The sequence below is a fragment of the Tachyglossus aculeatus genome, unplaced genomic scaffold, assembly GCF_015852505.1.
Source record: "Tachyglossus aculeatus isolate mTacAcu1 unplaced genomic scaffold, mTacAcu1.pri scaffold_1_arrow_ctg1, whole genome shotgun sequence".
NCBI classification, from domain to species: Eukaryota; Metazoa; Chordata; class Mammalia; order Monotremata; family Tachyglossidae; genus Tachyglossus; species Tachyglossus aculeatus.
Genome location: NW_024044915.1, coordinates 3,702,330 through 3,723,919, shown reverse-complemented (window position 1 = coordinate 3,723,919; position 21,590 = coordinate 3,702,330). Strand labels below are relative to the sequence as shown.

The 21,590-nt window shown below is 48.9% G+C and overlaps 1 protein-coding gene across 1 annotated transcript; it reads left to right on the top strand.

Annotated features, from left to right (window-relative positions):
* Nucleotides 1-4,453: 4,453 nt before the first annotated feature.
* On the top strand, nt 4,454-13,402 carry LOC119923462 (vomeronasal type-2 receptor 26-like). Its single transcript, XM_038742833.1, has 5 exons — nt 4,454-4,489; nt 7,530-8,333; nt 10,064-10,291; nt 11,761-11,884; nt 12,507-13,402. The coding sequence occupies exons 1-5, from the start codon at nt 4,454-4,456 to the stop codon at nt 13,400-13,402; spliced, it is 2,088 nt and encodes a 695-aa protein (XP_038598761.1).
* The last annotated feature ends 8,188 nt before the right edge of the window (nt 13,403-21,590 follow it).

Here is a 21,590-nt window from a genome sequence, read left to right as displayed (position 1 = left end):
CTCGGAGACTTCAACATCCAAATGGATATGCCTGGTGATTCCTCTGCCGCCTGTCCTCTATCTCTCCTTGACGCTGCCAACCTCCTGCTCCACCCCACCTCGCCCACTCACCAACTTGGTCACACCCTCGACCTCGTCATCTCCTACCGCTGCACTATCTCCACCCTCACCAACTCTGAAATACCTCTCTCTGATCGTAACCTTCTCACCTGCCTCCTCACTCACACTCCTCTCCCCTGTAAATCTATATTACTACCTCACAGAGACCTCCGCTTTCTCTACCCCATCCAACTTTCTGAGCGCCTCACACCCCACCTCGCCTCCCGTTCCTCTCCTCTCTACCCAATCTTGATTATCAGATTACTGCTCTCAACTCTATCCTCTCTACTCAGCTGGACTCGCTCGCTCCCTTTTCCCTTCGCTGCTCTTGTACCACTAACCCACAGCCCTGGATCACTGCCATTGTCCACCTCCTTAGCTCTTATGCTTGAGATGTTGAACGCTGCTGGCGAAAGTCTAAACACCAAGCCAACCTCGTTCACTTCAAGTTTATCCTTTCCTGCCTTAACTCTGCACTCTCCTCTGCCAGACAAAACTATTTCTCCTCCCTTACCGACACCCATGCCCATCATCCCCATCAGATTTTCCGTACATTTAACTCCCTTCTCAGGCCCCCTGTTCCTCCCCCTCCTCTTTCCCTCCCCCCCCAACGATCTAGCCTTCTACTTCATTAGTAAAATTAACTCCATCAGGCCTGAGCTCCCCAAAGTCACTTATCCCCCTTCTCCAACGCCCCGGCTCTAAACCCGCTCCGCTACTCTCCCATCCTTCTTAGCAGTATCCTCAGATGAGATCTCCTCCCTCCTCTCAAGTGCTACTCCGGCCACCTGTGCTTCTGACCCCATTCCCTCTCATCTTATGAAATCTTTCGCCCCGTCCCTCCTCCTCTCCTTAACTTCCATCGTCAACTGCTCACTCTCCACTGGTTCCTTCCCCTCTGCCTTCAAACATGCCCACGTCACCCCCATCCTAAAAAAAACCCTCTCTAGACCCCACCTCCCCTTCTAGTTATCGCCCTATCTCCTTCCTATCATTCCTTTCCAAACTCCTTGAACGAGTCGTCTACATGCACTGCGTCAAATTCCTCAACGCCAACTCTCTCCTTGACCCCCTCCAATCTGGCTTCCGTCCCCTACATTCTACAGAAACCGCCCTCTCAAAGGTCACCAATGACCTCCTGCTTGCCAAATCAAACGGCTCCTACTCTATCCTAATCCTCCTCGACCTCTCAGCTGCCTTCGACACTGTGGACCACCCCCTTCTCCTCAACACGCTATCCAACCTTGGATTCACAGACTCTGTCCTCTCCTGGTTCTCTTCCTACCCCTCTGGCCGCTCATTCTCAGTGAGCTCCACCTCCCCCTCCCATCCCCTTAATGTAGGGGTTCCTCAAGGGTCAGCTTTTGGTCCCCTTCTGTTCTCTATCTACACTCACACCCTTGGTGAACTCATTCGCTCCCACGGCTTCAACTGTCATCTCTACGCTGATGACACCCAAATCTACATCTCTGCCCCTGCTCTCTCTCCCTCCCTTCAGGCTTGTGTCTCCTCCTGCCTTCAAGACATCTCTATCCGGATGTCTTCCCGCCATCTAAAACTCAATATGTCCAAGACTGAACTCCTTATCTTCCCTCCCAAACCCTGACCTCTCCCTGACTTCCTAATCACTGTTGATGGCACTACCAGCCTTCCCATCTCACAAGCCCGCAATCTTGGTGTCATCCTCGACTCCGCTCTCTCGTTTACCCCTCACATACAATGCGTCACTAAAACCTGCCCGTCTAACCTCCGCAACATCGCTGAGATCTGCCCTTGCCTCTCCAATCAAACTGCTACCTTAATGATTCAATCTCTCATCCTATCCCAACTGGATTACTGCATCAGCCTCCTCTCTGTTATCCCATCCTCCTGTCCCCTCCCCTCTTCAATGTATGCTTCACGCTGATGCCCGGATCATCTTTGTGCTGACACGCTCTGGGCATGTTATTCCCCTCCTCAAATATCTCCAGTGGCTACCAATCAACCCACACATCAGGCAAAAACTCCTCACTCTCGGCTTCAAGGCTTTCCATCACCTCGCCCCCTCCTACCTCACCTCCCTTCTTTCCTTCTACATCCCAGCCCTCACCCTTCGCTCCTCTGCCATTAACCTCCTCACTGTACCTCGTTCTCGCCTGTCCCTCCATCGACCCCAGGCCCACGTCATCCCCCTATCCTGGAATGCTCTTCCTCCGCACATCCGCAAAGCTAGCTCTCGTCCTCCCTTCAAAGCCCTACTGAGAGCTCACCTCCTCCAGGAAGCTTTCCCAGACTAAGCCCCCTAATTCCTATCCCCCTCTTCCCTCTCCCCCTCCTCCCCTTCCGCATCCCCCCACCCTACCTCCTTCCCCTCCCAACAGCACCTGTATATATGTTTGTACATATTTATTACTCTATTTATTTATCTTGTACATATTTACTATTCTATTTATTTTATTTTGTTAATATGTTTTGTCTTGTTGTGTGTCTCCACCTTCTAGACTGTGATCCCGCTTTTGGGTAGGAAACGTCTCTATATGCTGCCAACTTGTACTTCCCAAGCGCTTAGTACAGTCCTCTGCACACAGTAAGCGCTCACTAAATACTCTTGAATGAATGAATGAATGAAATGCAGGGACTGGCATTGTTGTGTTTGATGGGTAACAGAGCTCTGGGAGAATCCCCTAGTTTCAGAATCATGCCCTAGCCCCAACCCGTATATGCCTTTTCAAACTTCCTGGGGACCCAGGATGGAGAACAATTCCTAACTGTTTTTTCTTCTGATGTTTGTGAGATAGTTTCAGGGATGCAGGTGCAGAGCTCCGGGCAAGGATAATTCCCAGGGCCCTTGCATGGCTGATTTCTCTTGTCCCGGATGGGGCTCAAGATAAGCGACCCAAGGTTCCTCCCATTCCCAACTTCAGGCAAACCACAGCAATAGACTGGAGCCGTCATTCAAACAAGTTTATAAGCACCTCCTTTCCCCTTTTCTCGGTTTCTCCTGGATGCAGCCTCTTCCACATCTTGCTGAGAGCTTCCCTGTGGTGGGAGTGGAGACTGGAGTCCAGGTCCTTGTGCTAGAGGAGAAGAGTCAGACTCCTGACTCTGATCATCCCTCACAACTGGTCCTAGGCTCACCTCATCTCGATGCCCTCTCTGCTTACCCTGTTCCTGCTCCTCCAGCTTCCCCACTCCACCAGGGGGGAAGAGAAGGCTCCCTGCTTCCTGGACAGACAGTATCCAGCCACCTACTACAGGGATGGGGACTTGGTCATCACAGGGTTGTTATCTCTGCAGACCATGATGGCTTTTCAGAGCGAAAATTTCCAATTCATGTACAATAGTAACAGGAAGAACTATATTTCCCAGTAAGTGTTTCATGTCTTATTGGTTATACTTATTTAATTTAATTGTGGTACTTGCTAAGCACTTAATATGTGTCAAAGACTGTTTTAAACACTAGTTGGATACATCCCCTATTGCCCATGCGGCTCACAGTCTAAGTACGAGGGATGAGATTTTAATCCCCATTTTACAGACGAGGTACCTGAGGCACAAAGAAGTTGAATGATCAGTACAAAATGTTACAGCAGTCATTTGGCAGACCTGGGATTAGAACTCAAGTCCTCTGATTCCCAAGCTCAGGGCCCACTGATTCTTTTGTTTTCTCCGTTTCAATGGTAACTGATGATTGGGCAGTGACTGCATCCAACACTGGGTTTCTGACCTCCCTCCTGAGACAGATCCAAATCTGCATTCTGAACCCTCAGCATCACTACACAGACTGGACTCTCTGTCTTTTCTTCTCTCCCCTTAGTTATTGTCCCTCAGATCATACTCAAGGGTTTGAAGGAGAAATACGTCACTCTACTCCTTCCACTCCCTCCCTCACCTGGCATGCATCAGAGCTGCGGCTTAGGAGATAGGAAGACTTGGGACGGGTAATGCAGGACGGGATGCAGCTTGGCTGGTGTAGGTGATTCAGGGCCCTGGGCCGGGTGATGCTTGTTGTCACTGGACTTTGTACCAGATCTGTTCACTCGGTAGTACATGTCCCCTTGAATGCAGGGTGGGGGTTCAGGGTGGACCCTCGGGGCGACCACTTATGCCTCATTTCAGTTGGGTTTACAAAGACTTCCAGCACTTCCTGGCCCTGCTGTTTGCTGTGGAGGAGATCAACAAGGATCCTGGCCTTTTATCCAATGTATCTCTGGGGTTCAATGTCCACGAAAACTACCACCATGCTGATAGAGCCATAGAGGGTGCCTTGATGTGGCTGTCAGGAGGACGACAGACCATCCCTAACTACAGCTGTGGGAGGCGGGAAAAGTCCGTGGCTGTCATCGGAGGAGCTACGTCTGCCCTGTCCTTCAGCATGGCGACCATCCTGGGACTCTACAAACTCCCACAGGTAGGAGACCATTTAACTCGTTTGGTGGCATCCCTGTGTAGATAAGGAACGACCAGATTGGAGACATGTCTTTTGAAAAAGAGTTTCCCTTCACTTCTTTCAATCCCACACTGCCTGTTGAGAAGGAATGTTATTAGGAAGGAGCAGTTTTTCAGACACAACCTAGGGCTGTGTGTGCTTCGAAGACAAGCCAGGTCCTGAGGGTTCATTTATCGAGAGGATGTAAACCTTCAAGTGAATTACTGTCAAAATAATTTCCATTGTTGTTGTTTTTTCTGGCTCCTAGTGCACTTCCTGTCCATTCTTCAATTTTCCCTTTTAGAGATGTAAGAAGAAACATAAAAAGGAAAGATATGGTGTAGGGCATGGAGTCAGCAGAGCACACAGGAGCCAGGGACAGGGGACATACATATAGGTATCCTTCAAAACTCTGTTCTATTTCCCCTTCTCTTCTCACTTTGCACTCAGTACTTCTGGGGAGCCCATCCTCTCCTATGGCTTCAGCTACCCAGGCCAAGCAGTATCTCCCCAACCTGTCTCACAGTATTAAATTCCAACGTCCTCTGTCATCTCACATTTTCACTTGACTCCCAGGGATCTGTGCAGGAATGTCTCCCTGAAGCTTCAATTTCATAAGAATGAAACTGAACTCTTCATTTTCCCTCCCATATCCATTCCACTGCCTAGGTTTCCTATCAGGACTGATACCCTGCTATCTGTTACCACTACCTGGTACCCCTGTTACCAAGACCCTCATTCCTGGCATGAGCTTTGCTTCTTTGGTCTCTTTCATTTCTCACATCGCACCTGTTGGTACATGTTGGTGGACTTTCTTCCACAGCATTTTCCCAGATCTGAGCCTTGTGTTCCATGCAAATGGTAAAGCAGACTTGTCTTGAAGCTTCTCATTTCCTAGGAAGGCTCCAATATCACCCTCTGCATTGATCTGCTTATCTGCAGATAATTTTGCTTTAATATCTCCTGTTAGCCAGGTGCAGTCTATGAAAACCCTGTTCCATCATGAGAAAGCATCCCTTCCTCCTTGGAGACTTCAATATCCATGTGGATGTTCCCAATGACATTTCTGCTGCCTACTTCCTCTCACTCCTCTCCTTGACCTCCTGCTCCACCCCAACTTACCCACTCAGCAACTTGGACACATACTCGATCTCATCCTCTCTATTGACCCTCACCAATTCTACCCTCACCAACTCTGAAATTTCTTTATAATGAAAATTACTAATTGTATTTCTTAGGTGCTTACTATAGGCCAACCTAGTACTAAGTACTGCAGTTGTTCAGGATGATTAGGTCTCACATGGGGCTCACAGTATTAGTAGTGGGGAGAACACGTTTTACCAATCCTCAGTGGGTACCAAGGCCCAGAGAAGTTAAACGACTTGCCAAAGTGACTTGGGCTGGCATTAGAACCCAGGGATTCTGTCTCCCAGCCTCATGCTCTTTCCACTAAACCACACTGTTTTCAACTGCAAGCTCCTCATCTGACTTCCATCCTCCCAACCCCTCAGCTTGGTCAACTTGGCTGTTCCCCTATAGAGAAGTTCAATCTATTTATCCACACCAATTTTCTCATGTCATCGTGTCCTGTTTGGTCTCCATACCCAAACTACCTACCCTGATGCACAAATTGACCCCCTCATTACCTGCTTTCTACCGAAGTCAACTCACTCACTCCCCTATCCTTTCACCATTACCTTACCACTAACCCAAACCCCTGGGTTACCTCCAGAGCACTCTTCCTTTGCTCCCGTGGACATGCCGTGAAGCAGTGCTTGCAGAAATCCAGATATCAGGCTGACTTACTTCATGTCAAATGCATCTTTGCATGCTCTAACTTGCCATCTCCCTTGCCCGGCAGCAAAACTGCTCCATGCTTATTGACTCCCATGCCCATTGTCTTACCAGGTGTTTAAGACATTTAAGTCCCTCCTCAAATCCAAACCGTCTTTAGTCCCTCACCTGGCTATGTACCTTATGGTTAAAATTGAAATCATCAAGCATGATCTCCCTTAAATCTCCCCTGGTCCTGTCCAGACCCTCTCTCCCCCGCTTCTTTTTTGAATCTCCCATCTTTCCCTGAAGTGTCCCGAGAGGAGATCGCCTGCTTCCTCTCAAAATATACCCCTTCTACCTGTTCCTCTGACCCTTTTCCTTTGGACCTTATCGAAATACTTGACCCTCTCTTTTTTCCTTGCTGACCACCACCTTCACCTGTTCACTGTCCAACGGCTTCTTCCCCAATGCTTTCTAACATGCTCATGTATTCCCTCTCCTGACAATAACCCTACCTTGACCCTTCGGCTCCCTCTGGTTATAGCTCCATCTCCCTCCTAACATTCCTTTCCAAACTCCATGAGTGAGTTGTCTACACCTACTGCCTCTACTTCCTCTCCTCCAAATCTCTCCTGGCTGATTTCCTACTACAACCCAGCCCATACCTGTCGATCCTCTAATGCCAACCTAATTGCTGTACCTTGATCTCATCTATCTTGCTGATGACCTCTTGTCTATGTCATGCCACTGGCCCATAACTCTCTCCCCATTCATATCCGATAGATAAACACTTTCCACGCCATTGTAACCTCGCTAAAGTCACGACTCTTCCAAGAAAGCTTCCCTCATCAGTCCCTCATTTCCCCTACTCCCTAACCTTTCTGGTTGGCTCTGTACCTTTTATTGGCCCCATCCTCATCCCCAAAACACTTATGTACATGCCCATAGTACATTTAAACTCCCATCTCTCCCTCTAGTCTGTTAGCCCACTGTGGGTAGGGAACATGTTTGCCAGCCCGGTATTCCCCTAGGAACTGAATACAGTGCTCTGCATGCAGTAATTGCTCAATAAATGTGACTGATTGATTAAAATCTCTTTGAGTATAGGTATTGTATCTTTTGCCTCAATCATCCTTTCTCAAGTGGTAAAAACAGTGTTCTTCCCAGTGCAGAATCTAAATCAATACTTCTGATGGATTTAACATCTTCTCACACCTCCCACTGAGCTCTGTTGTTCTCTATCCAGATCACCTATGGCCCGTTTGATCCAGTCTTCAGCGACAAGGTCCAATTTCCTACTCTTTATCAGGTGGCCCCCAGGATCTCCTCTTTGCCCCGGGGGATTGTCCGGTTAATGGTACATTTTGGCTGGACCTGGGTCGGGCTGGTGGTGTCAGATGATATGACAGGAAGTAGATTCCTCTCAGACATGACTGGGGAGATGGTCAGGAATGGTGTCTGTGCAGCATTTACCGAGAAGATTCCCAGTGAGAGGTTGAACATTTATTCAATCTGGAAAGTCTACTACAGGGTGACGGCTACATCATCCACAGTGATGGCTGCCTATGGAGATGCAGAGTCACTAATCCCTCTGAAATATGTGATAGAGAGTTTTGAGATGTCCAAGATGGTTTTGATCACCACCTTTCACTGGGATTTTACTTTGAGCGTTGGGAGAGTAACAAATAACTACAACTTTCATGGAACCTTCACTATGGCAAACCTTGTTGAAGAAGTTCCCGGTTTCAGAGATTTTTTACGGACGGTTAGACCAGAAAAATACCCAGAATTCATTTTCTTGAAGGAATTCTGGGAGTCTGCCTTTGACTGTTCCCTTTCATTTCCTGAACTTGGTGGAAGAAAATGCTCAGAAAATGTGTCCTTGGAGTTGTTGCCTCTGCACCATTTTTCCCTGACGATGTCTGCCCTGAGTTACAGTGTGTACAATGCCATGTATGCTGTTGCGCAGGGGCTTCAGGAGTTGCTCCTTTCCTGCTCAGACTTGGAATCTCGGGGAAACAGGGACTGTCTGGTGCCTCATCTGTGGCAGGTAATGTTCCCCCGCTGGACCGGGGGCAGCAAAATCAGTCAGTTAATCAGGGATATGTATTGAGAGCTTACTGTGTGCAGACCATAGTCCTAACCATTCAGGAGAGTACATTACAACAGAGTTGGTAGACAGATTTCTTGTCCACAAAGAGCTTTTAGTCTAGAGGTTAAAAGAGGAATGCCTTGCTGAAGTGCAGTAGTGGAGGGCCTGATCGAAACGTACACCTTCAGAAAAGCCTCATCCGTTATCCTCTGGTACATACAAGATTGGGTTCAGAGACCGAGTCCTAGAAATCAATTCACTGAAATACAATTGCAGGTAAGAAAGACAGGGAACACTGCCCTAATGCAAGAGGTCCTTCCTGGGCATCTGGTTAAACTGTAACTAAAATTTGACCTATAATAATTCGTATGTTTTAATCATAGTCATTGGTGTATCAGCTGCCCCAGCCACACACATCCTGGCAAAAAAAAGGAAGATATAAATCAATCATTCCTTCAGTGGTACTTATTGAATACTTACTGGGTGCCAAGCACTGTACTAAGTGCTTGGAAGTGTACCATGGAGCACAGCTGGTAGACACGTTCACTGACCATAATGAAGAATTTGTAATTAACAAATATTATTGATCCCAATACTTATTTAAGATGTGGTGCATCGATTTCAGGGAATGGAGAACAGAGTGCTAGGCAATGCAAACGTTAAACCTAACAACATGACAAGGGACAGCATTTTTGGACGATACTGTGCTCCCCAGATCAGACCATCTGTGCTGCCTTCTTCAAGCTTGATGGACAACTTAATTGGAATAACCAACGTCATCACACTGGGGGTAGTGGAGTTGGGAGATGGTCACAGAGTGCAGCTTCATGGGTCACCATCCTCATCATCGCGATCATAGCCACTTGCCCTCATCTCTACTGTTCACAGCTCCTCACTCCTGATCTCCACAAACTAACTGCTGAATGAAAGATGTCGACAGTGTCGCTGGTCCTAGGACGAGGCTTTCCCCCACTGTTAGGCAGACATATCCCTCCCTTCCCTCCTCCTTGCCTATGTAAGGATGAGATGGAAAATATTCCCATGGGTAGGTCTGTCTTCCCTGGGTTCCCTTCCATACCCTCCATTTCATGCCAGGAAATAAAGAAAAAGAGAGAAAGAGAGAGAGGAAGAGAGAGAGACTTATTCGATTCCTGGGCTGGGTGATTGAGGTCGGGGGAGGGTGGGGATCTGGAGAAGCAGGGCAGTCACCAGGGCCAAAGGTGGGGAAGAAGAAATCCCCTCCCGGTGGGATGATTGCTCCCAGACTCCATGTCTCCCCTGTTGCCTCCCTGAGGCAGCCTTCCTGGGAAGTCATGGTGATAATGATAATAATATTGGTGAAGTTATTTACTAAGTGCTTACTAGGTGCCAGTACTGTTTTAAACACTGGGGTATATAAGGGATAATCAGGTCAGACTCAGGCCTTGTCCTACATGGGGCCCACCATTCAACGGGAAGGAAGGAAGGTATTGAATCCTCATTTTACAGATGAGGAAATTGAGGCACAGGGAAGTTAAGCCACTTGGAGAAGTAGCACGGCATAGTGGATAGAGCCTGGGCCTGGGAGTCAGAAGGTCATTGGTTCTAATTTTGACTCAAACAAACAAAATGACCCCCACAAACCCCACTGCAGCTGATCTCACCTCCCATGCGATCCAGTCTGTAGAATTTCCTTTTATCCATTTCAGCTCCATGAGTTTTTGAGAAAGGGTCAGTTTGACAACCCTGCTGGGGAACTGGTGATTCTGGACGAGAACCGCAGACCTGCTGCAAAATATGAAATTCTGAACTTTGTGATTTTTCCCAATGGAAATGGTGAATTGGTGAAAGTTGGGGAGGTTGACCCCCAGGCACCCCCAGACCAAGATGTCATCATCAATGAGGCAACGATCATATGGCCTCGGGGAGCCTCTCAGGTAAGCAGCCAATGGGAATGCCCGGATGTCCTGAAGTGGTAGTCCCAGGCTTCTAGTAGTGATTGTATAGATGGAGCACTTACTGTGTGCACAACACTGTAACTAGACTGTAAACTGGAAGCTCGTTGTGGTCAGGGAATAGGTCTGTTCATTGTTATATTGTACTCTTCCAAGTGCTCAGTTTACAGTTCTACACACAGTAAGTGCTCAATATATACGATTGAATGAATGAATGAATGAATGAATGAATGAATACCTAGTGCTGGGAAAAAAACACTTAAGTGACAATGAGACACTAACTTTGGTCCTCAAGGGGTGCATGATCTGAGACTATGAGGTGTAGGGGGAACATCTGGTGGCAATTAAACACTTAAGGCCCGCAGCATGGGTGACTGGGGGTCCTAACAATTCTCCCAATCCCTAGGTGAAGGGGTTACATTGCGAGCCAAGGTGGTGCCAATTCCTCCTCTAACTGTCATATGATGCCATGTGATGCCAGCCTAATGCCTTCTCCGCAGACTGCTCCCTGCCCTCAGTGCTAGGGGTTCCTGGGGATGCAGTGACACAGTCCAGCAAGGGGGATGCTGATGGAGCTCGGGTGCAGTTTAAATCCCTACAGCCTGTTGTGGATAGATCATGGTGGGAGCTGGGGCTGGGGTATCCCAGAGGTGCTGTGACAGTTACCAGTGGCTCTGCTCGGCCATCTCTTGGGCCTATCTCAGTAGGGATTGTTTCATTTTCTGTGTGGGATTCATGTAGAGAGAGCCCTGACTGGGCATGGCTCACCTCTCATCACCTGCTTGGGCTGGAGCTGGTGACAGACCAGTCACCGTGGCCACAGGGTCATCAGGGGAATGTGATCCCCACATTGTTGCAGTGAAGTCAGGTATTGGTGGTCATGGTAACACAGCTTGGCAAACTGGGGATATCAGAGCGTGGGAAGGGGAGTAGACATTGTGGGAGGCAGAGAGCTATTTCCCCAGGGAGAACATCGGGAGTCAATGTCAGCCCCAAGATGGGCGAGAGGAAAATGAAAATGCTGTAGCATTCATCTATTCAGAAACTTGCGCTTTCCCGGCACAGTTTCTCAGGCACATCTTTTGGGGTCCAGTAAGGAATTTAATGTTTCAGAGTTGAAGACACCTCCCTGCAGTCAGGAAGGGTGGGAGAATGAAGGGATGCCTGAACATCATTCTTGACCCTGGGATCGGCTCAAGTGGAGCCCCATCACAGATCAGAAGTGGAACCTGGTCCCCCGATTCCTTGAAACTCCTGACTCTAAGCAAGGAGAAGGAAAAGGGAGGATGTGGGAGCGGGGGGCACTTGTAGCTCAGCCCTTGGTGGGGCTCAGACCTTTAAGGGAGGTGGTTGGGGAAGCCTCTGGGTGGGAGGCTCCTGGATCAACCAGGTAGGTTTAGAACTCTGGAGCTCCACCCTCACTGTCACTAACCTGTTTCTCGAAAATTCAGGCTCCACATTCGCAGTGCAGCAGGAGTTGTGGACCAGGATTCAGAAAACGCGCCCGGCAAGGGATGGCCGTCTGCTGCTATTTTTGTGTCCAGTGCCCAGATGGGGAGATTTCCAACCAGACAGGTAGATGTGTGCAGAGATCTGGATCCTCACATGACCCAGAGTCTGTGGGCACGACCCAGATGGTGACAGATGAAGGGCATGGGGAGACAGAGGCAACCAATGGGAAAGCCCAAGGGGCAGGCCAGATATGGACATGCCTGACTGCAGACATGGATGTTTAGGAGTTTTTGCTCAGCAGCCCCCTTGCCCATGGACTGGGGTGACTGCAGGGTGAGGCCAAGGGACAGAAAACACGATATCGGCACTGGGCAGGGGTGCTGGGGAGAGAGTGTTGGACCAGATGGGTCAGGTTTGGTGTAGAGGCAAAACTCTCAGCCTGGGCTGTGATGCTGACCTAGGTGGAGGGAAAAGTGTGCCTTAGGGGGAGGTGAGATTCTGTTCCCTCCTCTTTTCCTCCCTCTTTTTAGGCACTCGATATTCACCCCACCCTCAGCCCCACAGCACTTATGTGCATACCCATCATTTGTCAATTTATTTATATTAAAGTCTGTCTCCCTTTTTATACCGTGAACTCCTACTGGGCAAGGAATGTGTCTACCCAAGCTGTTGCACTGTGCAGCATTCTGCACACAGTAAATGCTGATTGACTGATTGATTGATTGAATGATTCTTTCTTTTTCAGACGCAGAACACTGTGTGAAGTGTCCTGAAGATCAGTATTCAAACATTGCAAGAGATGGTTGCCTTCACAAAGTGGTGACTTTCCTGTCCCCCAGAGAACCGTTGGGGCTGATCCTGGTCTGCATGTCTCTCTCCTTATCTCTCCTCACAGCTCTGGTCTTAGGGGTCTTTATTAAGCACCGAGACACCCCCATAGTCCGAGCCAATAACCTCAATCTCAGCTACACCCTCCTCATCTCCCTCAAACTTTGCTTCCTCTGTGCCCTGACCTTCATCGGCCAACCCACCACAGCCTCCTGCCTCCTCCGCCAAACGGCTTTTGGCATCGTGTTCACCGTGGCCATCTCGTCCATTTTGGCCAAGACCGTCACTGTGGTTATGGCCTTCAGGGTTACGAGCTTGGGGAGCAGGCTCATTAAGTGGGTGGGTTCCAGAGCCTCCATGTCAATAGTCCTGTCCTGCTCCCTGGTCCAGGTGACCATCTGTGTGATCTGGCTGGGCACCGCTCCCCCATTCCCGGAGGTGAACACACGCTCTGAGCCTGAACTCATGATCATCGAGTGTAACGAGGGCTCCGTGATTGCCTTCTACTGTGTCCTGGGCTACCTGGGCGTTCTGGCCCTGGTGAGCTTCACTGTGGCTTTCCTGGCCAGGAGGCTGCCCGACAGCTTCAACGAGGCCACGTTCATCACGTTCGGCATGCTGGTATTCTGCAGCGTCTGGGCCTCCTTCCTCCCTGCATACCAGGGCACCAAGGGGAAGGCCACAGTGGCCACAGAGATCTTCTCCATCCTGTCCTCCGGCGCTGGGCTTCTTGTCTGCATCTTCGTCCCTAAGTGCTACATCATCCTGCTGCAGCCTGACAGGAACGCCCGGGAGTGGTTGAAGAGGAAATGATCCCTGGGACATTAGTTCAGGGCTGTTGTTTTTATTGCTTAACATTTTTCTCAACCCCAGTTTTCCTACAATGACAGAGCTGAAGGAGAGAGAAATCTTGCCAGGGACATCCAGAAGGGATTCACTGGCCAATCCGAATCAGAGGTCAGGCCTGTGTGCTCCCATGGATCATTGAAGTGTTTGTCCCTTGGCCTACTGGACTCTTCCCACCTCCAGGTGGGACTCCCACAGAGACTGCCTCTGTCACCTGCTGGTTGTGTGGGACACCACTCCGGGCTGGGCTCGAATGATCCCTAGTTCAGGGCAATGGCTGCTCTGGACACAGAACTCCAAGGGTATTGGGAAATTCCCCTTGCAGGGCAGGGTCCAGTGGGTACGGTGGAGAAACACATGGAAGTTCCTGCTGAGAGCTGGGGGGAGAGGCACTGCCTAGCTTGGAGTCTAATGGAGAAGTGGAACGGAACTGGGAACAAAACCTGTCCACCACATTCCCTTCCCGGGTAATTGGGACAGAAATAGGGGAACAGAACCAGCTCTCCATGTCCCCCTTCCTGAAGGTGGACTCCGAAGGAACTGCAGTCTGCCTCAGGTCGGCCTCTCGTTTCAGGGCCTATTGGGAGGAGGGGTTGAGGCTCCCTCTCCTCCCCTGCCCCTGGCTCAGGGGCACTGACGAGCTCCACTCTTTCCCCAGCTGGATTCCTGGGAGACAGGATCAGAGTCTTTACCAGGCAGTCTGGACTCATGTGCAAGGACAGACCCCATTCTCCCTACAGAAAGTCACTTGGCTCCATTTGATTCTGGTAATTGCCCTCAATTCCCTGGATTGTGACCTTTCCTGTGACTCCCCCTTTTCCCAGAGATCTCTGGAATTAACCAAACTTGCCACCGAAGCAATTGTTGCTATGGTCCTTTGCCACTAAAAAGGGGGCTTTTGACTCAGAGGTGAAGCCCTGTGGGTTCTATGGAAAGTAGACCGGTGGGGTGGAGTTCACTCAAACCTGGAACAGCAGATGGAGGAGGGAACGACAAGGATCAACGTCTCCAAATGGGAAGGTAGAAACCCTTCCCAGTGGGACAGAATTCTCAGGAAGAGTTCAACCCTCATTTCCCTTTTCTATTCACCCTACTTTCTGCATCAGCTATTCACTTGGGTTTGCACTCCTTAAGCCCTTAGATATTCACCCTATTCACCTTCTAGTTCTCGCCCCATATCCCTCCTACCATTCCTTTCCAAACTCCTTGAACGAGTTGTCTACACGCGCTGCCTCGAATTCCTCAGCACCAACTCTCTCCTCGATCCCCTCCTGTCTGGCTTCCGTCCCCTACATTCCACAGAAACCGCCCTCTCAAAGGTCACCAATGACCTCCTGCTTGCCAAATCCAATGGCTCATACACCATCCTAATCCTCCGCGACCTCTCAGCTGCCTTCGAAACTGTGGACCACCCCCTTCTCCTCAACACGCTATCTGACCTTGGATTCACCGACTCTGTCCTCTCCTGCATCTCCTCTTATCTCTCCGGTCGTTCATTCTCAGTCTCTTTTGCAGGCTCCTCCTCCCACTCCCATCCCCTTACTGTGAGGGTTCCCCAAGGTTCAGTGCTTGGTCCCCTTCTGTTCTCGATCTACACGCACTCCCTTGGTGACCTCATTCGCTCCCACGGCTTCAACTACCATCTCTACGCTGATGACACCCAGATCTACATCTCTGCCCCTGCTCTCTCCCCCTCTGTCCAGGCTCGCATCTCCTCCTGCCTTCAGGACATCTCCATCTGGATGTCTGCCCGCCACCTAAAACTCAACATGTTCAAGACTGAACTCCTTGTCTTCCCTCCCAAACCCTGCCCTCTAACTGATTTTCCCATCTCTGTTGACGGCACTACCATCCTTCCTGTCTCACAAGCCCGCAACCTTGGTGTCATCTTCGACTCCGCTTTCTCATTCACCCCTCACATCCAAGCTGTCACCAAAACCTGCCGGTCTCAGCTCCGCAACATTGCCAAGATCCGCCCTTTCCTCTCCATCCATACCGCTACCCTGCTCGTTCAAGCTCTCATCCTATCCCGTCTGGACTACTGCATCAGTCTTCTCTCTGATCTCCCATCCTCGTGTCTCTCTCCACTTCAATCCATACTTCATGCTGCTGCCCAGATTGTCTTTGTCCAGAAACATCCTGGGCATGTTACTCCACTCCTCAAAAATCTCCAGTGGCTACCAATCACTCTGCGCATCAGGCAGAAACTCCTCACCTTCGGCTTCAAGGCTCTCCATCACCTCGCCCCCTCATACCTCACCTCCCTTCTCTCCTTCTACAGCCCACCCCGCACCCTCCGCTCCTCTGCGGCTAATCTCCTCACCGTACCTTGTTCTCGCCTGTCCCGCCATCGACCCCCGGCCCAAGTCATCCCCCGGGCCTGGAATGCCCTCCCTCTGCCCATCCGCCAAGCTAGCTCTCTTCCTCCCTTCAAGGCCCTACTGAGAGCTCACCTCCTCCAGGAGGCCTTCCCAGACTGAGCCCCTTCCTTCCTCTCCCCCTCGTCCCCCTCTCCACCCCCCCATCTTACCTCCTTCCCTTCCCCACAGCACCTGTATATATGTATATATGTTTGTACATATATATTACTCTATTCATTTCTTTATTTATTTTACTTGTACATATCTATCCTATTTATTTTATTTTGTTAATATGTTTGGTTTTGTTCTCTATCTCCCCCTTTCAGACTGTGAGCCCACTGTTGGGTAGGGACTGTCTCTATATGTTGCCAACGTGTACTTCCCAAGCGCTTAGTACAATGCTCTGCACACAGTAAGCGCTCAATAAATACGATTGATTGATTCACTCCACCCAAAGCCCCTCTGCTCTTAAGTCCATATCCTTATCCTCTGTTACCTCCACCATGTGTAATGTATTTTATTGTTTGTCTCCCCTTCTACACCGTAAACTCCTTGTGGTCAGGGATCAGATCTAACAATTCTATGCTATTTGTAATGTCCCAAGCGTCTGTGCAGGACTCTGTACACTGTAAGTGCTCAATAAATGCCATGGATTACTGGAATTATTGACTGATTCATAGGGTTGAAAGTGTCTCTTTTTTAAAACCCGTGAAGCCCCGCCTCCCCCATCTCTTGTCCCCAGTGACCTGGCCTCCTTCTTCACTGAGAAAATTTAAACCATCAGGTGTGATCTTCCTAAATAATAATAATAATAATAATGGCATTTATTAAGCGCTTACTATGTGCGAAGCACTGTTCTAAGCGCTGGGAAGGTTACAAGGTGATCAGGTTGTCCCACGGGGGGCTCACAGTCTTCATCCCCATTAAGCACTTACTCTGTGCAAAGCACTGCTCTAAGCGCTAGAGGGGATACAAAGTGTTCAAGTTGTCCCACAATCTTCACCCCCATTTTCCAGGTGAGGGAACTGAGGTTCAGAGAAGTGAAGTGACTGGCCCAAGGTCACACAGCAGACATGGGGCGGAGCCGGGATACGAACCCATGACCTCCGACTCCAAAGCCCGGGCTCTTTCCACTGAGCCACGCTTCCCTGCTCCTCTCAATTCCCCCCTTCCTCCTGCCCTTTCTTCAGCACTCCCATCTTTTCCAGCAGTATCTCAAGAGGAGGTCTCCTGCTTTCTCTCAAATTCCACACCCTCCAACTACACACCCAACTCCATCCCTTCACAATTATCAAGGCACTTATCTGGGGGTCAGACAAACTGGCTCCTAATCCTAGCTCCACCATTTGTCTGCTATATGGCCTTGGACAATTCACTTAACTTCTCTGAGTCTCGGTTTCCACTGGTAAACCCTCATAGGGGTCAGGAGTGTGTGCAATCTGAGTATCTTGTTTCTATACCAGCATTTAGTACAATGCTAGGGACATAGGAAGAGACACAGCAAGGGCTTAACAAATACCATAAAAACCCCTCCCCACAATCTTTTCAAAGTTGGCAAGGATATTCCTGGGCTCTCTCACTCACCCCTCCTGAAAGGGCTCTGCCTAAGTCTTGCATGTGGGTGTTGTGCCTGTGGTCCTCCATCACAGTGCTCCTGGTCACAGAGCGTTCATAAATGAAACCGCTCCTGCAGCTCAAGAAACCATTCCGCTGTTCCACCCTCCGCTGCCCTGCCTCCTCCTCCCTCCCCCCAACCCCGGGCTCAGCATCACAGTCCTGGAATTGGCTGGGAGCCTCATGGACTCAGCCCCCTCTTCAGAGCAGAAAGAACTGAAGCAGAAGACATCAGAGCTGAGAAGTTCTGAAATACCTTTGGCCCCGAAGGCCGGGAGTTTGGATCCAGAAGATGTGTTGCAATTATGTGGTATTCTAGGTAGTAACTCAAGGTTCAGATAGGCTTTAAAACCCCCAAACTTTCCTTCTCAAAGCAGGGGGAAATGTTAACAATTATGCACAATCCTCAGGATGAAGAAATGTCAGTAGTTCAGGCAGTTGTGGGATGGGATGAGGAGAAGCAGGCAGTGGAATGGGAATTGTGAGTTTTCTGTTAACAGATCTTTAATTTCCTGAACACTTTTTTTGTAATAATCAATTAATAATATTTATTGAGCCCTTACCATTATGCAGAACACTGTATTAAGAGTTTAGGAGAGAACAATAGAACAACATAACAGAGTAGGTAGACATATTTCCATCCCCCAACAACTTATATTTTAGTGAGTGAGACAGCCGTTAGTATAAATAAATAAATTAGTGCTAATGTGCATAAATGTGTTGGAGGAATAAAGGGAGTAAATCCAAGTTCAAGGGCAATGCAAAAAGAAGTGGGAGAAGAGGAAATGAGAGCTTAGTCAGGGAAGGCCTCTTGGAGGAGATGTCCTTTCAGTAAGGCTTTGAAGGTGGAGAGAGTAATTTTCCATCGGATATGAAGAGGGTAGGAGTTCCAGGCCAGAAGCAGGACGTGTGTGAGTGGTTGGTGGCAAGATAGACAGAATTGAGGTACACTGATTAGGTTGGCAGTGTAGTCAGTAGGTGGGCATTAAAAAGGTGAAGTGCCCAGGCTGAGTTGTAGAAGGACAGCAGCACGATGGAGTAGCAGATGAGGAGATGAGGTAGGAGGGGGCAAGTTGACTGAGTGCTTTAAAGGCGATGGCAAGGAGTTTCTGTTTGATGCGGGAGTGAAAGGACAACCACTGGAGGTTCATGAGGAATGGGGAAAGATGGACTGAACATTTATGATCAGAAAAATGAAACTAGCAGCAATAGGAAATACGGATTGGAGTGGAGAGAGACAGGAAACAGGGAGCTCAGCAAGGAGGCTGATATAGTGATCAAGGAAAATAGGATTACTGTGGTAGCAGTTCGGTTGGAGAGGAAAGAGTAGATTTTAGAGATGTGGTGAAGGTTGAAGCAGCGTGGCTCAGTGGAAAGAGCCCGGGCTTTGGAGTCAGTGGTCACGGATTCAAATCCCGGCTCCGCCACTTGTCAGCTGTGTGACTTTGAGCAAATCACTTAACTTCTCTGGGTCTCAGTTCCCTCATCTGCAAATGAGGATTAAGACTGTGAGCCCCACTTGGGACAACCTGATCACCTTGCAACCTCCCCAGTGCTTAGAACAGTACTTTGCACATAGGAAGCGCTTAACAAAAACCATCATTATTATTATTATCAGCACTCAGTGACCGATTAAATTTGGGGATGGAATGAGAGAGAGGAGTAAAGGAAAATGCCAGGGATAGGGGTTTGTGAGATAGCAAAGATGGTGGTGCTGTCTATAGTGATGGGAGAGTCATGGGGATGTCAGGGATTGGGTAAAAAGATAAGGAGTTATATTTTCAACATGTTATGTTTGAGGTGACAGCAGAACATCCAAGTAGAGATGTCCTCCCTGAAGGCAGAAGGAAATGTGAGACAGCAGAGAGGAAGAGAGATCAGGGCTGGAGATGTAGATTGGGGATTTGTCTGTTAGTTGAAGCCATGAAAGTGAGTGAGTTCTCCATGGGAGTGGGTATAGATGTGGAAACAAAGGGGACCCAGAACTGAACCTTGAGGGACACCCACAAATAGAAAGTGGGAGGCAGAGGAGGAGCCCATAAAAGAGACTGTGAATCAGTGGCCAGAGAGAGAGGAGGAGAACCAGGAGAGGATTCTGTCACTTTTCACTTAGCACTTGTCCTGAGTGCCTGAGAGTAGGGGAAGATGAATTCCCAGAGGCGGGCTCATGGCAATTCCCAAATGTACATCTCCAGCCCTGATATTTCTCCCTCTCTGCCGTCTCGCATTTCCTTCTGCTTTCAAGACATGTCTTCTTGCATGTCCTCTTGTCACCTCAAGCTTAACATGTCCAAAGCAGAACTTCTTATCTTCCCACCCAAACCCTCTCCTTCCGCTGACTTTCCCATCATCGTAGACCGCAGCACCATCCTTCCTGTCTCACCAGTCCATAACCTTGGTTTTATCCTTGACTCCTCATTCTCATTCAACCCACACAGTCAATCCATCACTAAAGGTGGTGTCAGTCCCACCTTCACAACATCTTCAAAATCCGCCCTTTCCTCTTCATCCAAACTGCTACCACGTTAATACAATCACTCATCCAATTCTATCTGGATTACTTTATCAGCCTCCTTGCTGACCTCCCAGCTTCCTGACTCTCCCCACTCCAGTCCATACTTCTCTCTGCTGCCTGGATCATTTTTCTACAAAAACTTTCAGGATATGTTTCCCCACTCTTCAAAAAATTTCAGTGATTGCCCAGCCACCTCCACATTCATTCATTCATTCATTCATGCATGCATTCAATCGTATTTATTGAGCGCTTACTGGGTGCAGAGCACTGTACTAAGCGCTTGCGAAGTTCACGTCGGCAACATATAGAGATGGTCCGTACCCAACAATGGGCTCAGATCAAACAAATACTCCTCACCATTGGCTTTGAAGCACACAATTACCTTACTCCTCTTATGTTACCTTGCTACTTCCCTTCTACAACTCATCCCACAACACTTTGGTCCTCTAATGCGAATCTTTTCATTGTGCCTCCATCTTGTCTATCTCTCTGCCTACCCCTCAACCACATCCTGCCTCTGGACTGGAACGCCCTCCTCCTCAAATCCCACAGACAATTACTCTCCCCAGCTTCAAAGCCTTATTGGAGGCACATCTCCTACAGGTGGCCTTCCCTGACCATACTCCCCTTTCCTCTTCTCACATTTCCTTCTCCATCACTCTGACTTGCTTGCTTTGTTCTTCCCCCCTTCCAGACCCATAGAGCTAAGTGTATGTATCTATAATTTATTCATTTATATTAATGTCTGTCTTCCTGACTCTATACTGTAAGCTCGTCGGAGGCAAAGAATGTGTCTGTTTATTTCTGCATTGTACTCTTCCAAGAGCTTAGTGCAGCAGTAAGTACTCAAGAAATATGATTGAATAAATGAATGAACTCTCTGAGCCCTTGGGAGAGAATGATGCAGTTGGTAGACACCATCTATGCCCACTAGGAGCTTACCATATAGAGGGGGAGACAGACAAGAAAAGCAATTACAGATAGAAAAAGCAACAGAGTAGAAGTATTCGTACATCATCAGGGCTCTGGAGTGGTGTGACTATCAAAATGATGGGGGAATGAACACCAGTGCATAAGAGATGCAGAAGGGAAAACTTGCGTGGGGAGATGAGAGGTTAGTCAAGGAAGCTTTTCTGGAGGAAATATGATTTTAGTAGAGCCTTGAAGATCGGGAGAGTTGTTTTCTGTCAAATATGAAGAGGGAGGGAGCTCGAGGCCAGAGGAAGGATGTGAGCAAAGGGTCAACAGCGAGAGAGATAAGACAGAGTGCAGTAAATAGGTTCCTGTTACAGGAGCAGAGTGTACTGACTGGGTTGTAGTGGGAGATGAACGAGGATAAGTAGGAAGCATTAGATTAAATTAGGTTAGAGAATCAACGTGGTTCAGGGGAAAGAGCCCAGGTTTGGGAGTCAGAGGTCATGAGTTCTAATCCCGGCTCTGCCACGTCTTCTGTGTGACCTTAGGCAAGTCACTTAACTTCTCTGAGCCCCGGTTACCTCAAAATGGGGATTAGGACTGGGAGCCCCACGTGGGACCACCTGATTATATTGTACCCTCCCCAGCGCTTAGAACAGTGCTTCGCACATAGGAAGTGATTAACAAATGCCATCATCATTATTACTATTTCTAGGAGGGAGAGGGCTGATTGAGTGCCTTAAAACTGATG